General features: G+C 44.0%; 1 protein-coding gene across 1 annotated transcript in view; it reads right to left on the minus strand.

Annotated features, from left to right (window-relative positions):
• Nucleotides 1–2135: 2135 nt before the first annotated feature.
• Nucleotides 2136–24804, minus strand: part of ANAPC4 (anaphase promoting complex subunit 4) — a 92203-nt gene continuing 69534 nt past the window's right edge. The window contains exons 22-29 of the mRNA XM_075191161.1: nucleotides 23738–23835; nucleotides 23583–23644; nucleotides 23185–23223; nucleotides 22998–23099; nucleotides 21159–21233; nucleotides 15954–16124; nucleotides 15477–15600; nucleotides 2136–2667 (exon numbers count right to left, since the gene is read on the minus strand). Coding sequence (XP_075047262.1) covers nucleotides 2476–2667; nucleotides 15477–15600; nucleotides 15954–16124; nucleotides 21159–21233; nucleotides 22998–23099; nucleotides 23185–23223; nucleotides 23583–23644; nucleotides 23738–23835 — 863 coding nt within the window. The 3' untranslated portion in view covers nucleotides 2136–2475. The remainder of the gene's footprint in view (nucleotides 2668–15476; nucleotides 15601–15953; nucleotides 16125–21158; nucleotides 21234–22997; nucleotides 23100–23184; nucleotides 23224–23582; nucleotides 23645–23737; nucleotides 23836–24804) is intronic.

Raw genomic sequence — 24804 nt, forward strand, 5'->3', positions numbered from 1 at the left:
AACCTCATCCACTGGCGATCCAAACAGAGGAAGGACCCCGACCACTTCCTCAGAATGTCCCATTGAAGACATCTGGAGTGGATCCTTCCGTATGGCAGCGTCTCGAAAGATGCCACCATCTTTCCTAGCAGCTTCATACACATGAGTACTGACAGCCTCCTGTGTGACAGAACCCTGTCTGTCCACTCCATCAAGCACCTTATCTTGTCCTCTGGAAGAAAAACTCTGCTGTCAGCAGTGTCCATTATTAGTCCCAAAAATGTCATTCTCTGACAAGGGATCATTTGTGACTTTGTTACATTCAGGAGCCAATCGTGCTGTTTCAGCACCCTCACCGTAAGGCGAAGATGTTGTTCCAACAACTGAACCGTTGACTCCTTGATTAGAAGATCGTCCAAATAAGGTACAATCTGCACCCCTTTGGAGTGAAGGAATGCTGCCATAATCTTTGTGAATACTCTTGGGGCTGTGGCAAGCCCGAATGGAAGAGCTCTGAACTGATAGCTGATGCCCCTCCCCGATCGGCACATGAAGATAGGCATCCTTGATGTCTATTGATGCCATGAACTGGCCTGCCTCTAGGCCATCTATGACAGATTTTAGGGATTCCATCCTGAAAGAATCTACTCTCAGATGCAGATTTAGCTGCTTGAGGTTCAGCACTGGTCTGAATGAACCGTCCGGTTTCTGTACCAAGAATAGGTTTGAGTAAAACCCCTTCCTTCTTTGGTACTACAGAACCTGTACAATAACCTTCTGTAAAAGAAGCAAATCGACAGAAGAGAGCAATTGCCTGTCTTTTTTAAGGACAGCGGGGTAAACTGGTTACAAAAAACCTGTGTGGAGCAGGCTCCACCAACTCTATCATGTAACCTCTTTTCATGATCCCCTGAACCCACCTGTCCGCTGAGGACTCTGTCCACTGCTGGGCAAACCCCAGCAGCCGTCCTCCCACCCCACCCTCTGTTATCAGAGGAGGGTGGTAATCATGCTGTTGGTCTATCCGGCAGCTTGGCGGAAGAGGACCTTGCTGCCATGGAGGACAAGGATGACCTTCCTCTAAGCGATTGTCTCCTACCTCCAGCAGCCCTTGACCTGACTGTCTGGCCTCTGCCAGATGCGCCACCGCGAAAAGGCTGTCTAAAAGAACTAAACCTTGGAACTCTGGGTCTAGGAGCATTCACAGGCAAGGACGTACTCCTACCCCCCGAGGCCTGTGAGATCCAGGAGTCCAACTCTGGACCAAATAGCATCCCACTAGTATACGGAATGGATTCTAATGATTTTTTTTTACTCCAAATCCGCATCCCAGACTCTTAACCATAATGCTCTTCTTGCTGCTACTGCTGTAGCAGAAATAGAAGATGATATGGAGGCTGAATTCTGGGCCGCCTCATATATATATATATATATATATATATATATATATATATATCCTGCCACCTCCTTAAGGTGCATGGCCAGGGGGAGCAATTCCGAATCCTGTAATGCGGACTCTAACTGCCCAGCCCAGGCTTCCATAGCCCTTGTTACCCAGGCCAAAGATAATGCCGGTCTGAAGTTTGTACCAACAGCCGTAAAGACCGATTTCAAAAAAGTTTCCAACTTACAATCGGTCGAATCACTCTGCTAGCAGTGTGAGAGCGCACTGTTTCCAACCTGTCAGCGGGTGCCGCGGCTCCCCCGCTGTACAGTCCTTCTCTGCTCACGAGTGCGCTCTGTCTTACAGAGCCACTCGTGCACTATGTCAACAGCTAAAAACAAAAAAGCCTAAACCCAGTGAACTCAGTTCACTGTGCAGCTCTCCAAACTTCAGCCCATACTCCTAGGGCACCTACTTCAAACTGAGTTCTGTGGGGAAGGGGCGGGGGGATATGCCTGTTAGCAGCAAAAGATTAACTATTTGGGTGCCAGACTCCTCCCTACCCTACTCAACCCCCATGGTTAGCAGTGTCCCCAGATGGATGAAAGAGAAATAATATTATGATTGTAGTAAAACCCTTGGATCACTTTCAATGAAAACTAATTTTTATCTTTTTAGTTCAAATGTCACCATAGCTAGCTATATGTAAGACTATATGTAATCCAAAGGCTGCCATTCCTAGAGTGTGCAGATTACAGAGATACAAACTAGCTGTACAAAATATTAATGTTTATTTGTGGCTCTCAGAGCTGATACAATAAAATCACACCCTTAATATAATCTGCTGTCCCGTATAATAGGGGAGGTTTCCCTCTGTCAACTAAAGCCAGATTACACAGCAGCTCATGGCGCTGGAAGATTCACTCCATAGAGGACTAGATGAATAGTAGTACTTCACTTTGAGATGCTGCAGTAAAAATGTGAAGGCTATATGGTGTGGTCCAGATCCTGGTTTCAAATAACAAAGGGGACAGGGCCCCATATATTTGCAATACAGACAGGAAACGTTATAGGAAGGTGTGGTGTCAAAGTGCACAACTCTGTAATGGAAATCAAGGGTCCAGGCTTTCCTCTGTCACATCTGCTGCTTCAACGCAACTGTTCGGTGCATCATCTGTGGAATGATATAACTCTCCCTCTTCCCCTGTTGCATCCTGAGAATGAGATTCCTCCTCTTCCTCGGCTTCCCCATCATCTTCCACATCCATCTCAAACACTCGCACGTGTCGCAGGTTGGAACTGAGCTGCGCAACAAAGATAAAATAGTGAGCCACATTGAACACAATCCATAGCATTTAGCAAGACCACAGCAGGGTACCGTATTGTAAAATAAGTGTACAATACATCAGATATCTGATATAACTACTAGTTCATTCATAGGTCTTGAATTTATTTTATTTTGTAAAGCAGAGCTGTCAGTGGGTTTTATTCAAATCAGGATTGATATAAATACAGCGGATTTAAACAAAGCTAAATAAATTGCTTTCAATATAACCAATAAAGCAAACTGAAGTCCATAAACAGTCAAAGCGAAATTGTCTAATCTATAACCTGAAGAGGTTTGGTAAGTTTTCATCTTTGCAAAACAAAAGTAAATTGATAGTTGTGAGAATAAAGGTGAAATATGATTATTTGCAAGTTCTATCTAGATCACATATTCGGCCAAGGAAATCCACTACAGAATGTCCACAAGGTTGCCATACCCAGTCATTTGCATATGGCCTCTTAATATCACTACAGGTGAACGGTTACAATATCTCCCTGCTTCAGATGGGCTCACCCCAGATACCTAGAAGTAACAGCAATTATCTTAGCTATTCATTTCTTTCCAACCACCACAAAGTCTCCCTTAGGGAAAATGATCTTTATTAAACTTTGTGAGTTTGTAGAATATGAGCAGTGTAGAAAAATGGACAGTCGATATAAAGAAATTAGCAAATAACCGGAACAATGCAGAACATTGAGCTAAGCAAGGGTTTGTTTGTTTTTTTTTTTAACAAGGTTATCCAATAACTTGTTCAATGTGGAAATTTGGTAGGATAAAATATCAACTGTTTCTTGTAGCGAGTGAACGTCCGAATGTGGTGGGTACATGTTGTGTCTGCATAACATAAGAAAAGTACTAATAAAAATAGTGGTTAGGTATAAGGAATAAGTACCAAGAAAGGGATACCAGGTGGGCATTACTATAATTGCGTCCACGGTCATGCCTTTTTCACTGCAACACGCAAATTAGTTATAAACATTCTGATAATCATTTTTAGCAGAGCAGCTCATTTTAAGAACGGAAACCTTAATTACTGGCACTATTACATATAACAAAGCGCCTTTGCTGATATGATAGCAGCACAGGTTTAACAAAATAGGTATTTATAAGAAAAACAAAAGTGAGATTATTTCATTACTAGGTTTTCCTCTGAAGACTTTGTTAAGGATACAATGAAACGCCTAAGGATTCCAAGGGGCGTATTCAATTGTCAGCGTTAACGCTGAAAAACGAGCGCTCGGAAAATATTACCGTTTATACGGTAATATTGCTCGCGAAAACCGTTAATACGGTAGTTTACTCGCGGAATTTCAGCTCGCCGCTCAGGGAGCGGCGAGCTGAAATTCCGCGAGTAATTACCGTATTAACGGTAAGATTTTTCGAGCGCTGGTTTGTTAGCGTTAACGCTAACAATTGAATATGCCCCCAAGAGACCCACTGGTTTACATCATTCCTATGTCATTAGACATTTTCTCTGCCCTACTACCACTGGGAGTTTCTCCAGCTGAAGTAGTTCTTTGGACCATACAGAACTTATTTAATATATCTTTTACTGGAACATTTTGGACACTGTAATTTAATCTATGCTTAAAGACTTTGGTTTGCACTTGGGACATTTATGTACACCATGTCACTGACTTTTTTTTAATAAAACATACATATTTAGAACAAAATTGTGTAACCTGTTATATTACCCGTAAGGGAAACTGTATACAAGAGGTTGGTGTTATGACTGAGCTGACAAAATATTGTTAGCTATTATTCTGTTGTAGAACAGGGATGAAGATAAAGTACCGTCAATTTCCCGAAAAAATTATCAGAACTCTGTGCAAAGGTTAACAAATTTATATCAGTGGAGGTCAATCATACAACAAACTGTTGCTCATATACAGATCATGTCCAAGTAAAAAAGGAGGATTTTTATACTTACGATAAGTATAAAAATATCCATTTCTCTGAGCTAGGAGTTGGCACTCAAACAGTTAATTGTTTGTTTAACCTACAGAGAGACTCCTCCCCTCTGCAAAGTTCCTGCATTCTCAGTGTATTTATAAAGTCTAAAGGAAGGGTAAGACAATCGAGAAAAGAACAGTGGGCAGGGAACGCAGTGTCCCCCAGATGGATTCAGGAGGATTTTATACTTATGATAAATCCTTTTCTCTTTCATCCTATCTTGGGGAGACTGCTACCATGGGGACGTTCTAAAGCAGCCCCCTAATGGAGGGACCGCTCTGATAACCTGGCATGCAAAACACTGCGGCCAAAACTGGCGTCCAAGGATGCAATAACCTTAAACTTAGTAAAGGTATGGACAGAGGATCAGATGGCCGCCGCTCCACAAAGCTAATCCCCTGAATTCCATTTCGTGCAGCACAAGAAGCCTCCACTGAGTGGGTGGAATGGGCGGCAATATGGCTAGGCACAGACCGATCTTGATGACATTGTCGAAGTCGTATAATTGGATGAACTAAAGTATATTGGTTTAATATTGTTTTGCCGTGCAATTGCGATCTGTACGCCACGTAACACGTGGCGTGGTGCGATCGCACGGTAAAATACGCACGCACACACTCGCATTACAACATTTAGTTATTTATATAATTCATATTCATATTGGTTTCGTTACACTGTAATTTATGAGCAGATAATATTTTAATATTTGGTTTATTAGTAGTATATATATATATATATATATATATATATATATATATATATATATAATGATTATACGTACACTTCAGTGATATATATGGTTCAGGTTGTGGGAAAGGTGGCATGTCTGGTATCATACTGAAACCCTATTCATCAGCAGCTGTCCGGTGCAGTCGGCAAAGAGATCGCATATTGCATACTTTAGTTATTGATATTAGGGAATAAACCTTTTGTATGATGCTGGCTATGAAAGGAGCAGACCCCCTGGAGAGACGACCCCCACCTTTGGATTCCTTAGATTAAATCAGCCTATGACCTGTTTACCCTGGACCCACCCAACGTCTGGACCTATAGAAACAATCTACGTCATCTCTATTGTTCACTGTGTAACACTGTACTGTATATAATCATAGCTGCACTCCCCCTGGCTCTCAGTCAACTGACACAGTATTCTAAACAGATATACTGTCCACTGGGTCCCATGGTTTGCGCAGCGAGCGCATGCGATAGCATCGGTATGTATTTATCTTTTGGTATTGGCTGTACTGTACTGTATCATAATATAATAATGTATTGAATTGTTGACAATTTACATCTGCTTTAAATAAATCACTTTGTGCTTTGGAAACACATACAATTGATTGGGCAATGCTTATTTGAAAACGATAGAATTACTTTAATAACATAGGGCTGCCTAATGGTGAGTGTGATCCACCTGCCAATGGTCAGCTTAGTAGCCGGCCGCCCCCTTGTATAAGCCTGCAACCGGACAAAAAAGGAATCAGTCTTGCGAATGTCCGAAGGTCGTTTAATATATATGTGAAGGGCACGAACAACATCCAAGGATTCCTTGGAATGTAAACCCAAATATCCATCCCACACTCGGAAAGCCGGGACTACAATCTCCTGGTTCAGGTAAAACCTGAAACTAACTTAAGTTGAAAATAAGGAACCATCCGCAGAACAGCCCTCATGGTTGAGCGGTAAGAAAGGGCTCCCAAGTTCTAACACTCTTTGTGCACGTGCTATGGCCAAGAGAAAAACCACCTTCCATGTGAGCAATCTGAATGGTTCAAAGGGTGCACTCTGAAGCATAGTTAGCACCAAATTCAGATCCTAGGGAGCTGTGGGAGGAACATAAGGAGGCTGGATATGCAAGACCCCCTAAAAAAATATTCTCACTTCTGGCAACTTCACAATTTTCTTCTGGAAATAGACAGAGGGCCGATACATGGACGCTCAGAGAGCTGAGCCCAAGACCCAAACCATCTTGGAGAAAGGCCAAAATACTAGAAAGTCGAAAGACCCGTGTGGCAAGAGTGATGCTCGCACCACCTGATGTAGATACGCCACACTTGGTGATAAATACGGGCAGAAGCCGGATTCCTAGCTCGCAACATAGTGTCCACTACTCTGGTGGATAAACCTTTTGTCAACCAAAGACTGGCTTCAAAAGCCACACCGTTAAAGCCAGCCAATGAAGGTCCTGGAACAGAAATGGGCCCTGTAGTAGCAGTTCGTCTTAAAGCAGTAGATGCCGCCCTTGCTCAATTGCCAGTCGCGGAATGTCTGCAAACCAGACCCGATGTGGCCAATGTGGAGCCACCATGATCACAGGTAGTCTCCTTGTTTCACTTGTCTGAGTTCTTGGGCCTGCATTGGAATGGGAGGAACAGATATCCCAGCTGGAAGTCCCAGCACATGGTCATTGTGTCCACAGCTACAGCCAGAGGAACCATAGTTCTCGAGCAGGACTTGTCCACTTGCCTGTTGTGAAGAGAAGCCATCATGTCGATGTCGAGCACACCCCACCTCCAGGACAGCGACGGAAAAACCTCTGGATGGAGGGACCACTCACCAGGCAACATATTGTGACTGTTTTCCACCCAGGGAATGAACACCGCCCAAGCCAGAATCTAACCTGCCACTTGCACGCCTCCCACACTTCTGATACCTCCCTGATGATTTACATATGCCATATGGTATTATTGGATTGGAGTTGTACAGTAATACCCTACAGAACTTGCTGTGCCCCCTGCAGAGCTAGCATCGTGACCTTCAATTTAAAGACATTTATCGAAAGCGAGGTTTACCGAGTCAACCAAGTCCACTGAAGGCGCAAGTGTAACACCTTGGTATCCCAAACTAGGAGGCCTGTGTCCATTATGACAAGAGTATGTGGCAATGGAACAGCCCATGGACAGAAGATCCTTCATCAGCCACCAGCAAAGGGACAGATGGGATTCCTGAGACAACTGGATTAACTGGAAATCAAAGTGAATGGTGGAGTTTGTCCATTTCTTCAACAGCTCTCACCGAAGATGCGTGAATGGAATCTCCCGAAGGGAAATGTCTCGAACGTGGAGACCATCTGGCCCAGAAGTTTTATGCATACTAGCACGGAAGGTCAAGGAAGGGCCAGAACCCTTTGCACAGAATTCTGAAGAGAGCACACTTTGGTGTTTGGAAGAATAATCTATTGCAACCTGGTATCCAATATTAGACCCATGAAGACCATACGCTGACGAGTCCGTTGGGATTTTGGAAGATTTATCATTCACCCATGTTGTTCCAGAGCTCGAATGGTAAGAGATGTTCTCTCAGTAGCTGGTCTGAATCTGCCTTGATCAGTAGATCATCCAGGTAATAAACTATGCTGACCCACTTGAAGCGCAGCAGTGTGGCCATTATAGTCACGATCTTGGTGAACACCCTTGGAGCGGCTAAAGGGAAGAGCCCAGAACTGATAATGGGAGTCCTCCACGTGAACCTGAGCAGGAATTGGTGGCCTTCCCAATGGGTACGTGTAGATACGCATCCCAAATGTCGATGGATGCCAGGAACTCCAGTGGTTTCAATACGTTAATCACTGATTTGATGGAATCCATGCGGAATTTTATCCAACCGAAGATGTAAATTTAGAGCTTTGAGAATTGGATGGAAGGACCCACCTGGTTTGGGAACTAGGAAGGGATTGTAAAAGAACCCCTTGCCTCTATGTCCCTCCATAACCTGACATATGACCGCTGCGTACTTCCTCACGCCGGTTCCTCCATCTGGGGCGTAGTACTACCCTGGGATTGTTCTTCCTGGTTTCCTACCTTAAAACTGTCCCTGAGTCCTGCTGTCCTCTGGGACGTTTTGTGCCACACTTAGACAAGGGAAAATCTTGTGTCAAGTATTTTACTTGCTCCGACGTTTCTGTTAGTATTGGGAACACCTCCCCTGGATTTTACCAAGAATTATAATACAGGCAGAGGAATAATCATATCCCTGACTAAGTCCATGGATGAAACGCGTTGGATATACATCAAGCACCACTCGGCGTACAGGACCAGAAGACTCCTCACACCACCACCCATCGTAGACAGACTCTCTCACCAGACCAAAGCTACGAGGAAAAAGCAAGCAACTCAGCGGCGAATAGAATAGATCCAGCAGTGGAACGCACCGGCGCCTGTGCGTTCCAGTCAGAAACCGGAAGTTCGGAATTTGGAACGCATATTGCGTTCCAACTGCCGAAACAGGATACTGCTCGGCCAAGCTACTGTTTCCCTTCTCTCGGAAGCAAGGAGGGGCATGGAATCCCCCTGAACCTCACCAGCATCAGACTATATAGGCATTTACCACAACTGCTCTTATAAGAGCAATCTATAAGCGCACCTTCATACCCGCTAACACCCCCATATCACTTATTACACAGAGACACTGTGCTATCATTCACCCATCCATATTGCCCAACTTAAGACAACTAATACACATTTAATTACACACCATAATCGCCATCATATTATAAGAGAGGAAATCTTATATCTTCCTACCCATGCCCTAAGCCGGCGGTTCCCAAACTGTGCGCCGCGGCTCCCACTGGGGTGCCGCGGGCCAGACATAAAAAAAAGAACACAGAAACTTACCAATCCGCCGGGCGCCGGGACCCAGCAGCCTCCTCTCTCCTGCAGCTGTCACTGAATATCGACGTCAGTGGACAGCGGGCAGAGGATGGTGACAACGGGCAGAGAAGGGGGGACAGAGAGCAGAGTATGGTGACAGCGGGCAGAGGATGGTGACAGCGGGCAGAGAAGGGGGGACAGAGAGCAGAGGATGGTGACAGCGGGCAGAGAAGGGGGGACAGAGCAGAGGATGGTGACAGCGGGCAGAGAAGGGGGGACAGAGAGCAGAGGATGGTGACAGCGGGCAGAGAAGGGGGGACAGCGGTGCAGAGAAGGGGGGACAGAGAGCAGAGGATGGTGACAGCGGTGCAGAGGATGGTGACAGCGGGCAGAGAAGGGGGGACAGAGAGCAGAGAATGGTGACAGCGGGCAGAGAAGGGGGGACAGAGAGCAGAGGATGGGGACAGCGGTCAGAGAAGGGGGGACAGAGAGCAGAGGATGGTGACAGCGGGCAGAGAAGGGGGGACAGAGAGCAGAGGATGGTGACAGCGGTGCAGAGGATGGTGACAGCGGGCAGAGAAGGGGGGATAGAGAGCAGAGGATGGTGACAGCGGTGCAGAGGGTGGTGACAGCGGGCAGAGAAGGGGGGACAGAGAGCAGAGGATGGTGACAGCGGTGCAGAGGATGGTGACAGCGGGCAGAGAAAGGGGGACAGAGAGCAGAGGATGGTGACAGCGGGGCAGAGAAAAGGGGGACAGATAGCAGAGGATGGGGACAGCGGGGCAGAGAAGGGGGGACAGAGAGCAGAGGATGGGGACAGCGGGGCAGAGAAGGGGGGACAGAGAGCAGAGGATGGGGACAGTGGGGCAGAGAAGGGGGACAGAGAGCAGAGGATGGGGACAGCGGGCAGAGAAGGGGGGACAGAGAGCAGAGGATGGTGACAGCGGGGCAGAGAAGGGGGGACAGAGAGCAGAGGATGGGGACAGCGGGCAGAGAAGGGAGGACAGAGAGCAGAGGATGGGGACAGTGGTGCAGAGAAGGGGGGACAGAGAGCAGAGGATGGGGACAGCGGGCAGAGAAGGGGGGACAGAGAGCAGAGGATGGTGACAGCGGGCAGAGAAGGGGGGACAGAGAGCAGAGGATGGTGACAGCGGTGCAGAGGATGGTGACAGCAGGCAGAGAAGGGGGGACAGAGAGCAGAGGATGGTGACAGCGGTGCAGAGAAGGGGGCACAGAGAGCAGAGGATGGGGACAGCGGGCAGAGAAGGGGGGGACAGAGAGCAGAGGATCGGGACAGCGGGGCAGAGATGGGGGGACAGAGAGCAGAGGATGGTGACAGCGGTGCAGAGGATGGTGACAGCGGGCAGAGAAGGGGGGATAGAGAGCAGAGGATGGTGACAGCGGTGCAGAGGGTGGTGACAGCGGGCAGAGAAGGGGGGACAGAGAGCAGAGGATGGTGACAGCGGTGCAGAGGATGGTGACAGCGGGCAGAGAAAGGGGGACAGAGAGCAGAGGATGGTGACAGCGGGGCAGAGAAAAGGGGGACAGATAGCAGAGGATGGGGACAGCGGGGCAGAGAAGGGGGGACAGAGAGCAGAGGATGGGGACAGCGGGGCAGAGAAGGGGGGACAGAGAGCAGAGGATGGGGACAGTGGGGCAGAGAAGGGGGACAGAGAGCAGAGGATGGGGACAGCGGGCAGAGAAGGGGGGACAGAGAGCAGAGGATGGTGACAGCGGGGCAGAGAAGGGGGGACAGAGAGCAGAGGATGGGGACAGCGGGCAGAGAAGGGAGGACAGAGAGCAGAGGATGGGGACAGTGGTGCAGAGAAGGGGGGACAGAGAGCAGAGGATGGGGACAGCGGGCAGAGAAGGGGGGACAGAGAGCAGAGGATGGTGACAGCGGGCAGAGAAGGGGGGACAGAGAGCAGAGGATGGTGACAGCGGTGCAGAGGATGGTGACAGCAGGCAGAGAAGGGGGGACAGAGAGCAGAGGATGGTGACAGCGGTGCAGAGAAGGGGGCACAGAGAGCAGAGGATGGGGACAGCGGGCAGAGAAGGGGGGGACAGAGAGCAGAGGATCGGGACAGCGGGGCAGAGATGGGGGGACAGAGAGCAGAGGATGGGACAGCATGAGAGGGGCAGAGGAGGGGACAGCGTGACAGAGGGCAGAGGAGGGTGACAGTGGGGCAGAGGAGGGGGACAGAGGAGGGGCACAGCGTGAGAGGGGCAGTGGAGGGGGACACAGAGTGAGAGAGGGCAGTGGAGGGGGACACAGAGTGAGAGGGGCAGTGGAGGGGGACACAGCGTGAGAGGGGCAGTGGAGGGGGGCACAGCGTGAGAGGGGCAGTGGAGGGGGACACAGCCAGCGTGAGAGGGGCAGTGGAGGGGGACACAGCGTGAGAGAGGGCAGAGGAGGGGGGACAGCGTGAGAGAGGGCAGAGGAGGGGGGGCAGCGTGAGAGAGGGCAGAGGAGGGGGGACAGCGTGACAGAGAGCAGAGGAGGGGGCAGTGTGTCTGGATGCAGAGGGGGCAGTGTGTCTGGATGCAGAGGGGGCAGAGTGTCTGGATGCAGAGGGGGCATTTTTGCATACAACTAAATAAGGATTTCAGTCCTGACCTAAATACTTATTACAATTTTCCGTGACAGTGTGCAGTCAAAGTCTCCCTCTCATTACCATGGAACTTGAGTCCGTCCTAAAAATGGTGGCGTGCATGGGGATCGTGGCAAAGGACACCCTCCTGTCACTTCTTATAGTGATCTGTAGTACCAGAGCCGTCCATGTTCTGGCAATGCAGCAGCCAAGGTCCTGTGAGAAAATGCGTTTCCAAGACAGCCTCAGTAAGCAGCAGCTGCGGCAACTGCACTTAATGTTAAGTAAAGAAAGATAAAAATAAATGAAAATAAAGTGTTACTGCACAGCGCTCCCAACTCTGACACCCTACGAATAGGAGAGATAGCGAGTAAGAACCTTTGAGGTGACATGATGGAGATCCACTGATTGCAAAGGCTAAAAAGGCCCAGAGCACCAAATGATCCCATGGCTCCACAAGTCGATGGGGGGGGGGGGGGGGGGTATTGAGCATATACAACCCCCCTGTAGGAAGGTCTGCACATCCTTCATAACCATCATTCTCAGCTGAAAAAAACAACGCAAAACCGGCAGCTACACGGTAGGGAGGATTGCAAACAAGAAAAATTAAAACCGGAAGTGTGAAAACTCTGACATACACACCATAGAATATACACGTTCCACACATGGTAGTAATACACGGAAGACAATGGTTTTCTAGCCTTTATCATGGTTTGTACTACCTCGTGGGAGAAACCCCTAGCCTGAAGAATCAGAGTTGCAATAGCCCCACAGTCAAAGAAAAACAACCTAAAAAGTTGCAATGAAGAGGGCCTTGGACGAGAAGATCGGGACTCTGTAGCATTGTTCAATTGGACTTTCTGTGGCTTGCCAGCCAGAACCCCCTAAGCTGTAGATCACCACGAGTTCCAGCATGTTGATGGTCTCCTGGGAAACGCAAAGGCCATGGAACTGGAGAGCACATATGACCATGCTCCATCCAGACAGACTGGGGTCCGTGGTAACCACTTGGAAGGACTGACCCTTGGTGAGATTTGACCTGGTCAGCCACCAAATAAGGGACCAACGGAGCTGTCATGGATAGCCTAACTGTTTGTCCAGATGAAGGATGATTTGGACCACTTCCTGGAGAGGCTCCCACTGGAGCGTCTGAGAAAAGCTGCATGAAGGATACCGCTTTGAACATGTATGCCACAGTCGAAAGCAGCTTCATACAGCAAAGGGGGGGCACCTATCTCTTAGCGAGGAGGGTCAGGGTCTTGGTTTGGACCAAGAAAACCTTGTCCTCCGGAAGGACCACACGCTGACAAACTGTGACAGGAAAACACATCCTTTTCGTGGGAATTAAGCAAGATTTGGGCAGGTTGACGATCCAGCCATATGCTTCCAGAAATTGCATAGTCAGGTGAATATGTTAAGAACAGAAGGTGATAGAGCTTTGAACAACAGGTGGTTTAAATGACCAACCATTAAATTTGTGAAAACCCGTGGGGCGATAGCTAGGCCAAAAGGCAAAGCCCGGGAAGCTGATCATGTGCATCACAGACCACAATGCGTAGGAGACACTGATGCCCCTCCCAAATAGAGACGTGGAGGTAAGCATCCGTTTAAACCCAGAGAAGCAAGAAACTCCCCACATTTCATGCCCGCGATGACTGACTGCAACAATACTGTCTTGAAGCACAGAACCGAAACCTGTTTGCTGAGGGTTTTCAGGTTCAGGACTAGACAAAATGAACCATCCAGATTGAGAACCAGAAAGAGGTTAGAGTAAAACCCAAAACCCCTTTCCAGAGAAGGAACAGGAATAATTTCTCCCGAAACCAGAAGTTTCTGGATAGCTTCCTGAAATGCCCTGCATGTGAGTCTGCAGAAGAGAAGACCCGTGGTGAAGAACTGGTGATGAGGGAAAAGAACAAGGTCGATGGCATAACCCTGAGTCAGCCCCTCGAACAAGGCATACAAGCATGAGGCCTGCCATTGATACTGAAACTGTAGGAGACAGGCTCCCACCACAATACTATGGTTGTGTGTATCATCATGCAGACACAGTCCCTGCAGGCTTGGTATGCCCACACCTGGCAGACCCCTGACCCATATGGAAACCTCCACTAGAGGAGGCAGACTGATCCTTGGTGGTAGCAGCCCTCAACCTAATTAGGGGACAAAAGAAACGAAGCCTGAGTTGCTTTGGTTTAACGCTGCTGACAGGCAGAAGAGAGCTCTTAACATCTGTGACAACCTGAATGATTTTCTCCAGCTGGGATCCAGAAAGAGTCACCCCATCAAAAGGCAAAGACTCAAGTGTACACTAAGAGTCAGCATCTGCTGACCAAGAGCGTTGTCACAAAGAATTCCTGGCCGTTATAGCAGAGAGTTTGGAAGTAACAGACATCCAAGGATGCTTGACCTAAAAAATCAGAAGCCTCTCGAATGTGTTCAGCTAACATAAGCAAATTAGCCCTGGACTGATAATCTTGAAGACCCTTAGCCAACTTTTCAGCCCATGCCTGAATAACCTTGTTCACCCAGGCAGTAAACATACCCAGTCTAAACAGGCAGCCAGCTACCACATAAGCTGATCTAAGCAGACAATCACACTTTATCTGTAGCATCCCGGAGTGTAACCCCACCTTGCACAGGGATAGCGGTGATTCTAGTTTGGCAAACTCTCCCATTTCACAGACTATTCCAAAATACAAAGGGTAAAGTGATTTAAATTTTCATGACATATGGAATTTCCTGTCAGGCTTTTGCTTTTGCCAAGCCTCGAAATCAACTCTAAGAGCTAGGATCTTTGCACACTAGGATCAATGTGGCACAGGTACTGTGGATCACATCAATCCAAATATTATGTCTCTTCCATCCTAGATACAAGTTTACCATGCACTTGGCTCCCATAGCCGAACCCTGTAATTTGATACAGTGGAATCCTACAAGCCTAAAAACATTATGTTGGAAGACAATTTTCAGAAGATATAAAGCAAACAATTGTATGGTCACCCAAATGACCTTTGTCTGGGATAATAAAGAAATGCAATGTTTCATACACCCGCGGGGATGCTAAAATATAAAGCTTCTGCAACTAATGCCACCAGGAGAGTGCCAGGTCTCAATGATTTCCCATAAATGACAAAATAAGTCAATATGTCAACATGCTTTTTATTTGTGACCGAACCGAACCAGGATACAATATTTTTAGTGGATCACTCCAGCCGTGAAGGTATTTGTTATTTACTTTCTAAATGTTCTCTGGACCTTTTCTAGTTTAACAATTTTTATTTTCAACACATTAATATAAGTACTTACTAAACTAATCACTTATGTAATCCCCTACCACACCTGATCAGACTCTCCCCCACCTCTTTACTAGAGTCTGCCCTACTCTCACATATACTACTCATACTGGTACACCCTCACTAATGTTACAATATAAACACTGAGCCACACTCATTCCACTTGTTACAGATCTGTCATTTTCCAACTAGATTATAAGCTCTCTTATAAGTGGGACCCTCCCTACCCCCATGTCTGTATTTACTTTGATTATTTTATATGCAGGCTTTGTTTTTCCCACTATGCAGCACTGTGGAGCATTGTGGAGTTACAAATCAAAGACAATAATAATACGAAAGATCTTAAAAGATACTTACTACACATGCTACCTTGCGTATACCGTTCACAGACACATACTGAGCTTTCATATTTTCCAGCAAGCGCCACTGACTCTCCAGGAATACAGTGCGGGTAGGTATGTCAGCACACTGCTCTTCTAATCTGTGCAATAAGAAATATATATTACAAAATCATGAATTCAATGAAAACAATTATAAAACATTTCAGAAAATGAATTAATGTCCATGTGATGTGCATTCATACGGTTAGAGATACTAGTTAGAGCATTTATTTGCTGGAACAGACTATTTTGCAGGCTTAAACTCTCTTATCCTCCACAAACTCCGATGGGCTTGTAAAAATTATATTTCTTAAAAAATGCTTAAAATGCTTCTTAAACTACTTAGAAGCTTTGTCTTAGCTAAACAACAAGACAAAACAAATTATAAGTGAAAAGTAATGATATGATTGTCTTCAGATAGAAGGTTCACTGGCCCTGTTTGATGGCTGCTTACCTCTTATTTGTATCCCTGATGAACTGGTATTCTGTGTCTTCATCACAATACACTGAAGATAATGGGAGCAGAGCTAATATTCTATCTTTCCCTTCTTGCTCAGTGTGATCTCTTAGTATTACAGTGACAACACCATCTTCATAGAAACAAGCATCTAGACAGCTGTAGCGACTGAAGATAAAAAAAAAAAAAAAGTTTTTTTTTATTACAGTACTTTTTGGCTGCCGGGAAACTGTTGGCTGTGCTGAAAAGGTGATAAGCAGCAATTCTCAACTGTTTTGATGTTGTGACAAATTCTACACGATTGCATTTTATATGTTAAAATATTGTCACAAACAAAAAAACTTAATCAGGAATGAATGTGATACCATTTAAAAAACAAGGTATATTTTAAAAGATTATTTTCATTTTTAATGAAACTATAATTTACATATCATCCCAGTTTATAATCTCGCAACCTTTAAGACATTTTCACCTATAAAACTAAAATTCAAATCAGCCTTATGTTAAACACAAAATGAGTCAATGCACTGGTTGGGGATCAATGGGTAGAGACTATTTGGGGACTTACCGGCAAGTTATATTTTTAGATAGAGTAGACCAGTGGTTTCCAAACTTTTCAGTTCGCGGCACCCTTCATAATTTTTTCAAGGCACCCCTCCAAAATAATTACTGAGCAGTACCATTTTATAAGTAGTTGGGTCAAAATAACGTAATAAGTATTTAGGTCAGGACAGAAATACTTAGCAAGTTGTTTGAAAAAATCATAAATCCAAGGGAAAAGAATATTTTTATTTATTTTTTCAATTATATTTCTGTCAAAGAATAATTTACAGCTAATTTTAAGAGGAATAAGATCAAACAAAATAAAACAACAACATGTACAAAAATCATCAGACTGTGCCCCTTCCTCCACAACAACACTCTGCCCGCCCCTCTTCATCCACACGCACTCTGTCCGCCCCTCTTCATCCACACGCACTCTTCCCGCCCCTGTTCATCCTCACGTACTCTGCCCGCCATTCAGTGAGAAGCGAGGAGGGAGGAGGATGCCGGGTCCCGGGGCGCCGCCGGATTGGTAAATTTTGTTTGCTTTTTTACTTCCAGGCCTGGGAGCCGGGGCGCACTTTGGGAACCGCTGGTGTAGACTATAAAGTAGCATTTGGAGCGGTCAACCTAATTTATTTTGTCCGTCCTTCCTTGATATCTCAATTGCTCCTATACTTGAAATGAATGAGCCGGGGAAGAGGCCTGTGTTACCCGATAGGCAGGAGAGTAGCCCTTCAATCCCTGTGCTCTTCACTACTACAGCAAAAAAACAAACAAACACATTTTCCCTTTACCAAATGGGACAAAAATTCTTATACCATGCTATATTAAAGCTGAACTATAAGAGAAAGCAAAGGAGTGGTCAACATAAAATATAGTTACTGGACAGAAAACACTTGGAGTTGAGCCAGGATCAATTGGCAGAAAAAAAACCCAGCTGAATGAAGAGCAGGTACTGTACTCACACAAGGAGAAAGAAGAAATGTGGTAACATGTTGAAGATGTGGACAACCACTCCTGGTACAACCACCTATGCCCGGCTCTGTGACTGACCTCCACGATTAAGTTAAAAACTGATTCTACACATTGTTCCTGACCAGCCCACCGTGCTTTATGGCTCTATCTCCCGGCCCAGGGGATACACCTCAAAATGTTGTTATGAAGCTATACAAATTCAGTTTCAAGAAGGATATTCTAAGAGCTCTTCTTGCACTGAGCTTTTTTTTTTTTTAAATGGATAGAGTCCAGTCACAGCTATTTGTTGACGGGACTTTACAATAGTCACAGATGTTGTAAGTAAAGCAAAGGTGAGATATTTTTGAAAATTCCCTTTAAATTGTTGGTATCACACAACACAATCCTTCACACCTTGTAGGAGGGCCCCCAATTTCTTCACCAACTGGGCTTGTACGCTCCTGCTATGCAAGAGAACTAGTGACAGGATTGGCTAATACTGCCACACTTAAAAAGGTAGTAGATGTTAAACAAAGACCCACACATCAAAAGGGGCATTTTAGTTAAAGCCAAAAGAAGTTTTCACCCCTGATGTAAATTCAAATAGGCACTTGATATACTAGCACAAACTTAAGAGTAGATGTGAGCAGGGTGGGCAATCTGGGAAGGCTGCTAAACTGCACTGAATCAACCAATCAGGAATAGATTTGACTGGGCGAATGTACAAGAACCTTCTGCTCATGTGCAGTCCATTTCTCCTCTGTTTAGTCATAAGGACAGACTTCTCCTCTTACAAACAGTAAGGTTTTTAACATATATTAATGGTCTTTTTGATAAAGTGTCAAATGCCTGCTCTGTCCAAAGGCCCAGCAGGGGGTCGTTACTGTGTGGCCTTTTGTCCAGAGTGTTCAAACCTTTCTGAACATTATAAACAGCATGTGATGCAGAAAAACACAGCAAGTTATAGGATACCACAGATAAGTGTAAATATTGTTAGCTTTGAATTGCATGTAAATCCATGTTTGGATAAACAAATTGCATCCTGATCCTAAAAATAACTCAGACCTCACGGGTGCAGGCTCATGCAGTGAGTCTGCGCTCAAATGTGTATAAAAACAGCACTGTTTTGTATTAAAAGTTGTTCTTCTGATTTCATCTGACCTTAGTACTGGTACCTCCAATCAGTGTGACTGCAAATAAACATCATTTGCTTCAAAGACCTTCTTGAAAATATCTTCCATGCTGAAAATACTGTGGCCTACAGATTAGACCCAAAATCGAATCTGTTCCTGCCTGTTTCTGCAGTTTGGACCCAGCTTTTCCGGTACCACCGCTCTGCCTGCTACCCTGCAGCTCTGGTCAGTGTGATAGGCCAGGGGGGATCCATCTACAGCAACACTGATCCATAGTAAGAGGTCAGGAGTACCAGTAATGGGGTACACTAGCAGCGCCAGTTAGCCAGAAGGAACCCGGTACTGGATGCCGGTAAGGAGTCCAGTGGTGGCAGCATTTGTAAACCCCTCCTACTGTGGCAAAACAAAAGGGAACGGTGGCAAAGTAAGCCTAGCCGGTTCCCAGCAGCAACAGACAGGGTGGCATAGGCGGTCCATCCTGTCACAGTACCTTTATCCACCAACTGCCCGGAGCCAAGAATTAGCACAATGGCTGTATCCACGAATGTGTATCACAATCTATGTTGGTGCTTTATAAATAAAAGTATATTATTACCAATATCTTCCATATAGGACTATGCATCCTGGATATAGTATGTCTGTTGAATAAGCTCTGTTTGTGCCATCCTGCAACTCTTACAGGAGTTGCTCTGCCCACTTGGAAGTTCTTGGCAGCAAAGTCTGACTAAAGAGCAGACCTAGACATGGAAAACAAGCTTCTGAGAAGCTCTAAGCTTTTTTGTTTGAGGGGTCTTTGTTGCTTGCTGTGGCTGAGAGAGGAATTGTGGTCCCCCAGACAGTACAGAGACTAGGAGGGTGGGGGGTTTACCATAACTGCAGGTGCTCCTGGAAGAACTAATACAAGGCCTCAAACATTACAGAGTGCAATGTTGTTTGCCTAAATAAGCCCATTCCCCAACACTAATCCTTTAAAGAGCTGGCCCAGGGCTTAATTAGGCTGGCTGACATGTTCATTTTCTAAAAAGGTAATGTGAAGGTTGTTTCTCATCCTTAGGTTCCTGGATGTTTAGAACAAAATGTACTGCCCTCCTTACAGTCAACAAATGCAGCTGATGGAAGCGACTCATTGGAATTACATTAAGCCTCATACTCATCAACCCTATTCTCACCTTCCTCCTCCCCTGAGTTTCCAAGAGTTTAATTTGAATGGGGGTAAGTATGTTTGTGCTTCAAAAAGTGTGACTCGTGGAGGCCTTCAAACAGATATCAGAAAAATCTGCAACAGATTATATCAGGGATCTGGCATATTCAGGTTCCAGGGCTGATGCATTTGCTACACCCTTGTGCATCTGGCAAGGCTTTGACAGCTGCTGGGACCATAGCAGCTGCTGCCTGTGCTACTCCAGGACCCTCACAAGTTTAATAGGCTCCCTCCTGTGTGACCACTGACAGACACCGCAAGGAATTTGAAGCCCCAAGATGCTGTGCACACCTTTTTGGGCTCAAACGTTACATTATCCTCAGAGTGGAAGGGAACGCTTCTGATCTGAGCTGTAAGAGTAGAATGGCGCAGAGACGGGCCTGGCAAAGTAGGTGTAGGGAGGAAGTTCCTAGAAACTTCAAAATCTTAAGGAAATCATTTATTTTTAGTTATGCCCATGATAATGGCTATGCCCCATAGCAAAACCATTTTGGTTCAAGCTATTTTAGCTATTAGCAGGTCCTTATTATTAACTTTGTATTTGAACACCTGAATGATTTTATCTACGTCAATTGTTATAGCGATCCACAAATTTCTATTTTAGTTAAGCAAAAATGTTTCTTTTAGATATCTACATAAATTATTCAACTTCTCTTACACACTTTGGGGGGTATTCAATTGTTCGGCTTGACGGCCGAAAAACTCGCGCTCTAAAGCTATTACCGTTAATACGGTAAAATTGCGCTTAAAAACCGTTCATACCGTAATTTACTCGCTGAGTTTCAGCTCGCAGCTCAGGGAGCTGCGAGCTGAAATTCAGCGAGTAATTACCGTATTAACGGTAATAGTTTTAGAGCGCAAGTTTTTCGGCCGTCAAGCCGAACAATTGAATACCCCCCTTAAAGTCATAAGCTTGCAAGAAAACTCATAAATCATGTTCTTCTATGGTTACTTTTCTATGGTTTCTACTTATATTTGATAATGGCCTTGTAGACTTCTCCAAGGCCATCTGTCCCCTTGAATGTCTCCTTAGACCTCTTCTGTTAATCTATATTATGTGAAGTTTGCTCTATTGACTTTTGTGTACCTACTGGACCTGTTAATGTACTCTTACTACCTTCCTTTGATTGCTTTAAATTACTCACTCCTCCTCATTTTTTATCCACAGTTATACACTTATTTGCGGTGCCGTCAATTTCAACCTCATAATGTACTCTTGTTTTTTACTCAAACTATAAAAAAAAACCTCAATAAAATTTAGAAACAAAATAGCAATTTTGTCTTTAAAAATATTTACCTGCTATAAAAACAGTTCTTCATTGTTTAATTACATGGCATTATATAAAACTGCTCATAGTTCATACTCACTTTGCTTCTGGATTTATAACTGTGGTGTTTAAGGAATTCCCAAATTCAACAGCCACAATATCTTGACTTGTAGCTCTAAGAATGGAAAACAAACATTAAAAAATAGCAAAATAGGAGTTGTCTGATCGTAAACTTCTTCTGAAGGCAAGTACAAGACTACCTATTATAATGCACCTTTATAAAGCCACTCTCAATTAACCCAGGTATATTGTGTTAACAAAAGTACACTAAAATGTAATAAACTTCATTATATCGCACAAACTGGATTCCGTTACCCTCTTTAAAATGCCAGTTTTATCTGTGTATGAAGATGAAGCGGTATCAGAAGCATACATCTAGGCACCAATATGATTTAGCAAATAAATCAAACATCTAGCTAAAACTTGTTACTATACAGTGGAAAAGTGTTGCATGGTGTCAGCCATTCACAAAAGCTGGAGAAAGTGAATTAAAGTGAAACCCTTTAAAGGCTTACTGAATGGCTTTTAGTTGTAAGATTTCAAAAACAACTTAGGTCTTCATCAAGCATAACAAAGAAACATAATTAGTGATGAAAGCTGCAACTAAAATCTACTCAGCTGTCTGCAAAGGGTATCGCTGCAATTAAGTTTTCCTTTTACAGGACAGCAAATCATTCCTTGCAAGAGAAATCAGCCGAGTACAGGTACCATATTTCAGTAAACATGAAGGCTGTGCAACCTGCCCTGAAAGCATCTTGACAATAAGCAAACAAATATAGCAAATAAGCTACACATTCTTAATATAAAAAGGGACATTAAGTTTTGTATTGACAATACATGCACAGTTACTTTAAGTATAATAATCATTAACAGTAGTTTTCAAGTCCCATTAATAGATGAACATCAGCAGCATAAAGAAAATTGGTCACCCCTGTATGCAAAAATGACGAACATCTATGTTTTATGTTTTATAAGAAAATCTTAAACCATTTCCTTACTTCATCATAAGGATAGACAATTCTGGGTGTAACTCTACATGCTACAGGCTCAGAGAGAGTGACATTTATCCCCTTTTCCTCTCCTGCTAACCAGTCCTAACACAATGAATAGATTAGGATTACAGAGTGTATAGTTTTCGTACAAGTTATATCCTTAGTGTTGTATTGGAGGTCCATGCATGCCATGCTCCATTTAAGTGGTTTATTGTGTATATTGATAACCTTTTATACATTCAATGTTTTCCTCTCTCTTTTTTAATCATTGGGTAATCCCTTTGTTTTATACATAGTTTTCAATAATGGCCATTTTTGGACAATTGATAAAAAGTCGAGATGTGCCCAATGATGTTGAATAGTGTTGAAGTAGACTGGTGGATGATGAATCCGGGCATTGGAGCTTTTATTGGTATCTTTTCTTATAACTGTATATGGCTGTATAGCCTACCACACTGTCATGCATAGTCAGCTGATCAAACTTCAAGTTCAAGTTTTCATACTGGTCCATTCAATTTAACTGCTCACTCATTGGATAATTGCATACATAGCTCTGTTCTATGAGCGTCACCACTAGTTGGTTTTTTGGTGCAACTTTTTCTATACAAGAGAGCAAAATATATCTGTCATTATAGCAGCATTCAAGAAGTCAAAAAACAGTACACCACATAAGTTTTTGATTGCTTTTTTGGATTTTAAATATGCTTCTCAAATAAATTTGTCTACTACAATTTTTGTTGTGTTGCTAACACATACAAATGGCATGATGTATTGTCATATCTACGTACCATCTTCTACCATCAACATAACAACTTGGAGTCTGCACAGGTAAAAACTTAAAAGATCTAAACCAGCATATTATGGTCAAAGTTCCATTTCACCAATACCTTGTTACATCTGTTGGTTGCCTGAAAATGATCATCTTGCTCTCAGAACACTCCAGCATGTGGAAAATGACATAGTGCAGATTCTGTGACTTATCATTCCATCTGAAGGACAAGACAAGCAGTGTGGGCATGAGATCGGAAAACATTCCCATAAATAACAAATGGAGCATAATATTATATAGCTTACAGGAAGGGCAGAGATAACAGCCTTGGACACGATTCCTCACTGCAAGAAAAATAAATAAAATAAATGCTAAACCACACCAAAATAAATTTTCATGCTCTAGACATTCCTCCAGTAGTCTTCATCTGTTGTTCCATTGCTAACCCCACATTCGCCAGAATAAAGAGGAGTGCTGATCCTGTTCTACATACATTTCTGATCTCCCCCATAATTGCATTCAGTCATCCACACCACACTAATTATATCCTTATCTCTCACAACATTTGCCCACTAAAGGCTAGTAAACTTTTCATGAGCATCTCTGCACCACTGGTATGATCTAGGCCACTGTATGAGACATCTTAGGCTTCATTGATTCCGTATGGCACGCAGCTTAAAACAACAATAATAATAATAGTTACCTCTTTGATGCGTGGTATAAAGAAATGCACTGCTTTTGTTGAACAGACTTCCCTATAACATCCTGTAATATATAAGAAAAAAATACAAAGATAGCTAAGTTTTCCAATAGTTCAGTTGTACAAAAGTCCACACTTTGGTATAAAGGAAGACTTACAGCTGGTTTTGTCAGACATTGATCAATAACAGCTACCATCTGTCGTTTCATAAAGTGAAGTGATTTTTCTGGATAGTAAGAGAATAGCAGAGGACTTTCTGAGGAGAAAGGAGTACAAAATTAAACCTACATTTCTTGTATTTTACCACACTTCTTATATTTATAATGAGCTACATTAATACTAATTAAGTTCTGACATATAAAATAAAACCTAACAAAAACAAGTAAATGACCCTTCATTATAACAGTATAATACATATTATATGCAACTGCGAAATACATCCTCGTTATTTGATGACTAGTGATGTCAGAGAGAGAAAAAAATATCTATTTCCCTAGAGTGTCCAGGATATAGCCCATCCATGTCAGAGTGTGACAAACATAACTATACACTTCACACTTATTACACTATGTTTAACCCCTTCATCAATATTGATATTTACAAACATCACATCTAGTAGTGAGGAAATGTGTGCTGTCAATGACCGGCCCTGGAGTTTTATACATTTCAATACAAGCCGTGACATCCCTGCATCTCGCCTGGCCAGACATCTTATATCTTTATTTTCACAATCAAGGGTGAAGCATCCAATATGTACTGTAAGGGTCTGCAGCAGTAGAAGCGAGGTAACCTAACACTAGCAAAGCTGCAGGCCCAATGATGTTTCTCACATCATTCTCATTAAACATTTGTATTGGCTCCCGTTATTTATGCTCTGAGCAACAAAGAAGATGCGCTGTATTTATTAAATGGAAAATATAACTATTAATATTATGTTTGCCTTCAAATAAAACATGTACCAGATATTTACTATTAAATACCTATTAAAATGAACTTCTTTGATAATAATCAATTTTATAAAAAAAGGTGCTACATGATACACCCCCCACAGTCCAACATAACAACACCCCTAAGTAGGAGGTAGTCATAGAACATGATTCATCTGCATATTTCTATTTACGAATATATGTGTGGACTGGGATACTGTCTACTTTGCTGAGATAAAGCAAAGAGGAGATTGTCTGTCAAAAGTTAGTTTGCTAATAGACTTCCTAGAAGATATGAG

Source organism: Mixophyes fleayi, chromosome 11 (genome assembly GCF_038048845.1).
Source record: "Mixophyes fleayi isolate aMixFle1 chromosome 11, aMixFle1.hap1, whole genome shotgun sequence".
Taxonomy (NCBI): domain Eukaryota; kingdom Metazoa; phylum Chordata; class Amphibia; order Anura; family Limnodynastidae; genus Mixophyes; species Mixophyes fleayi.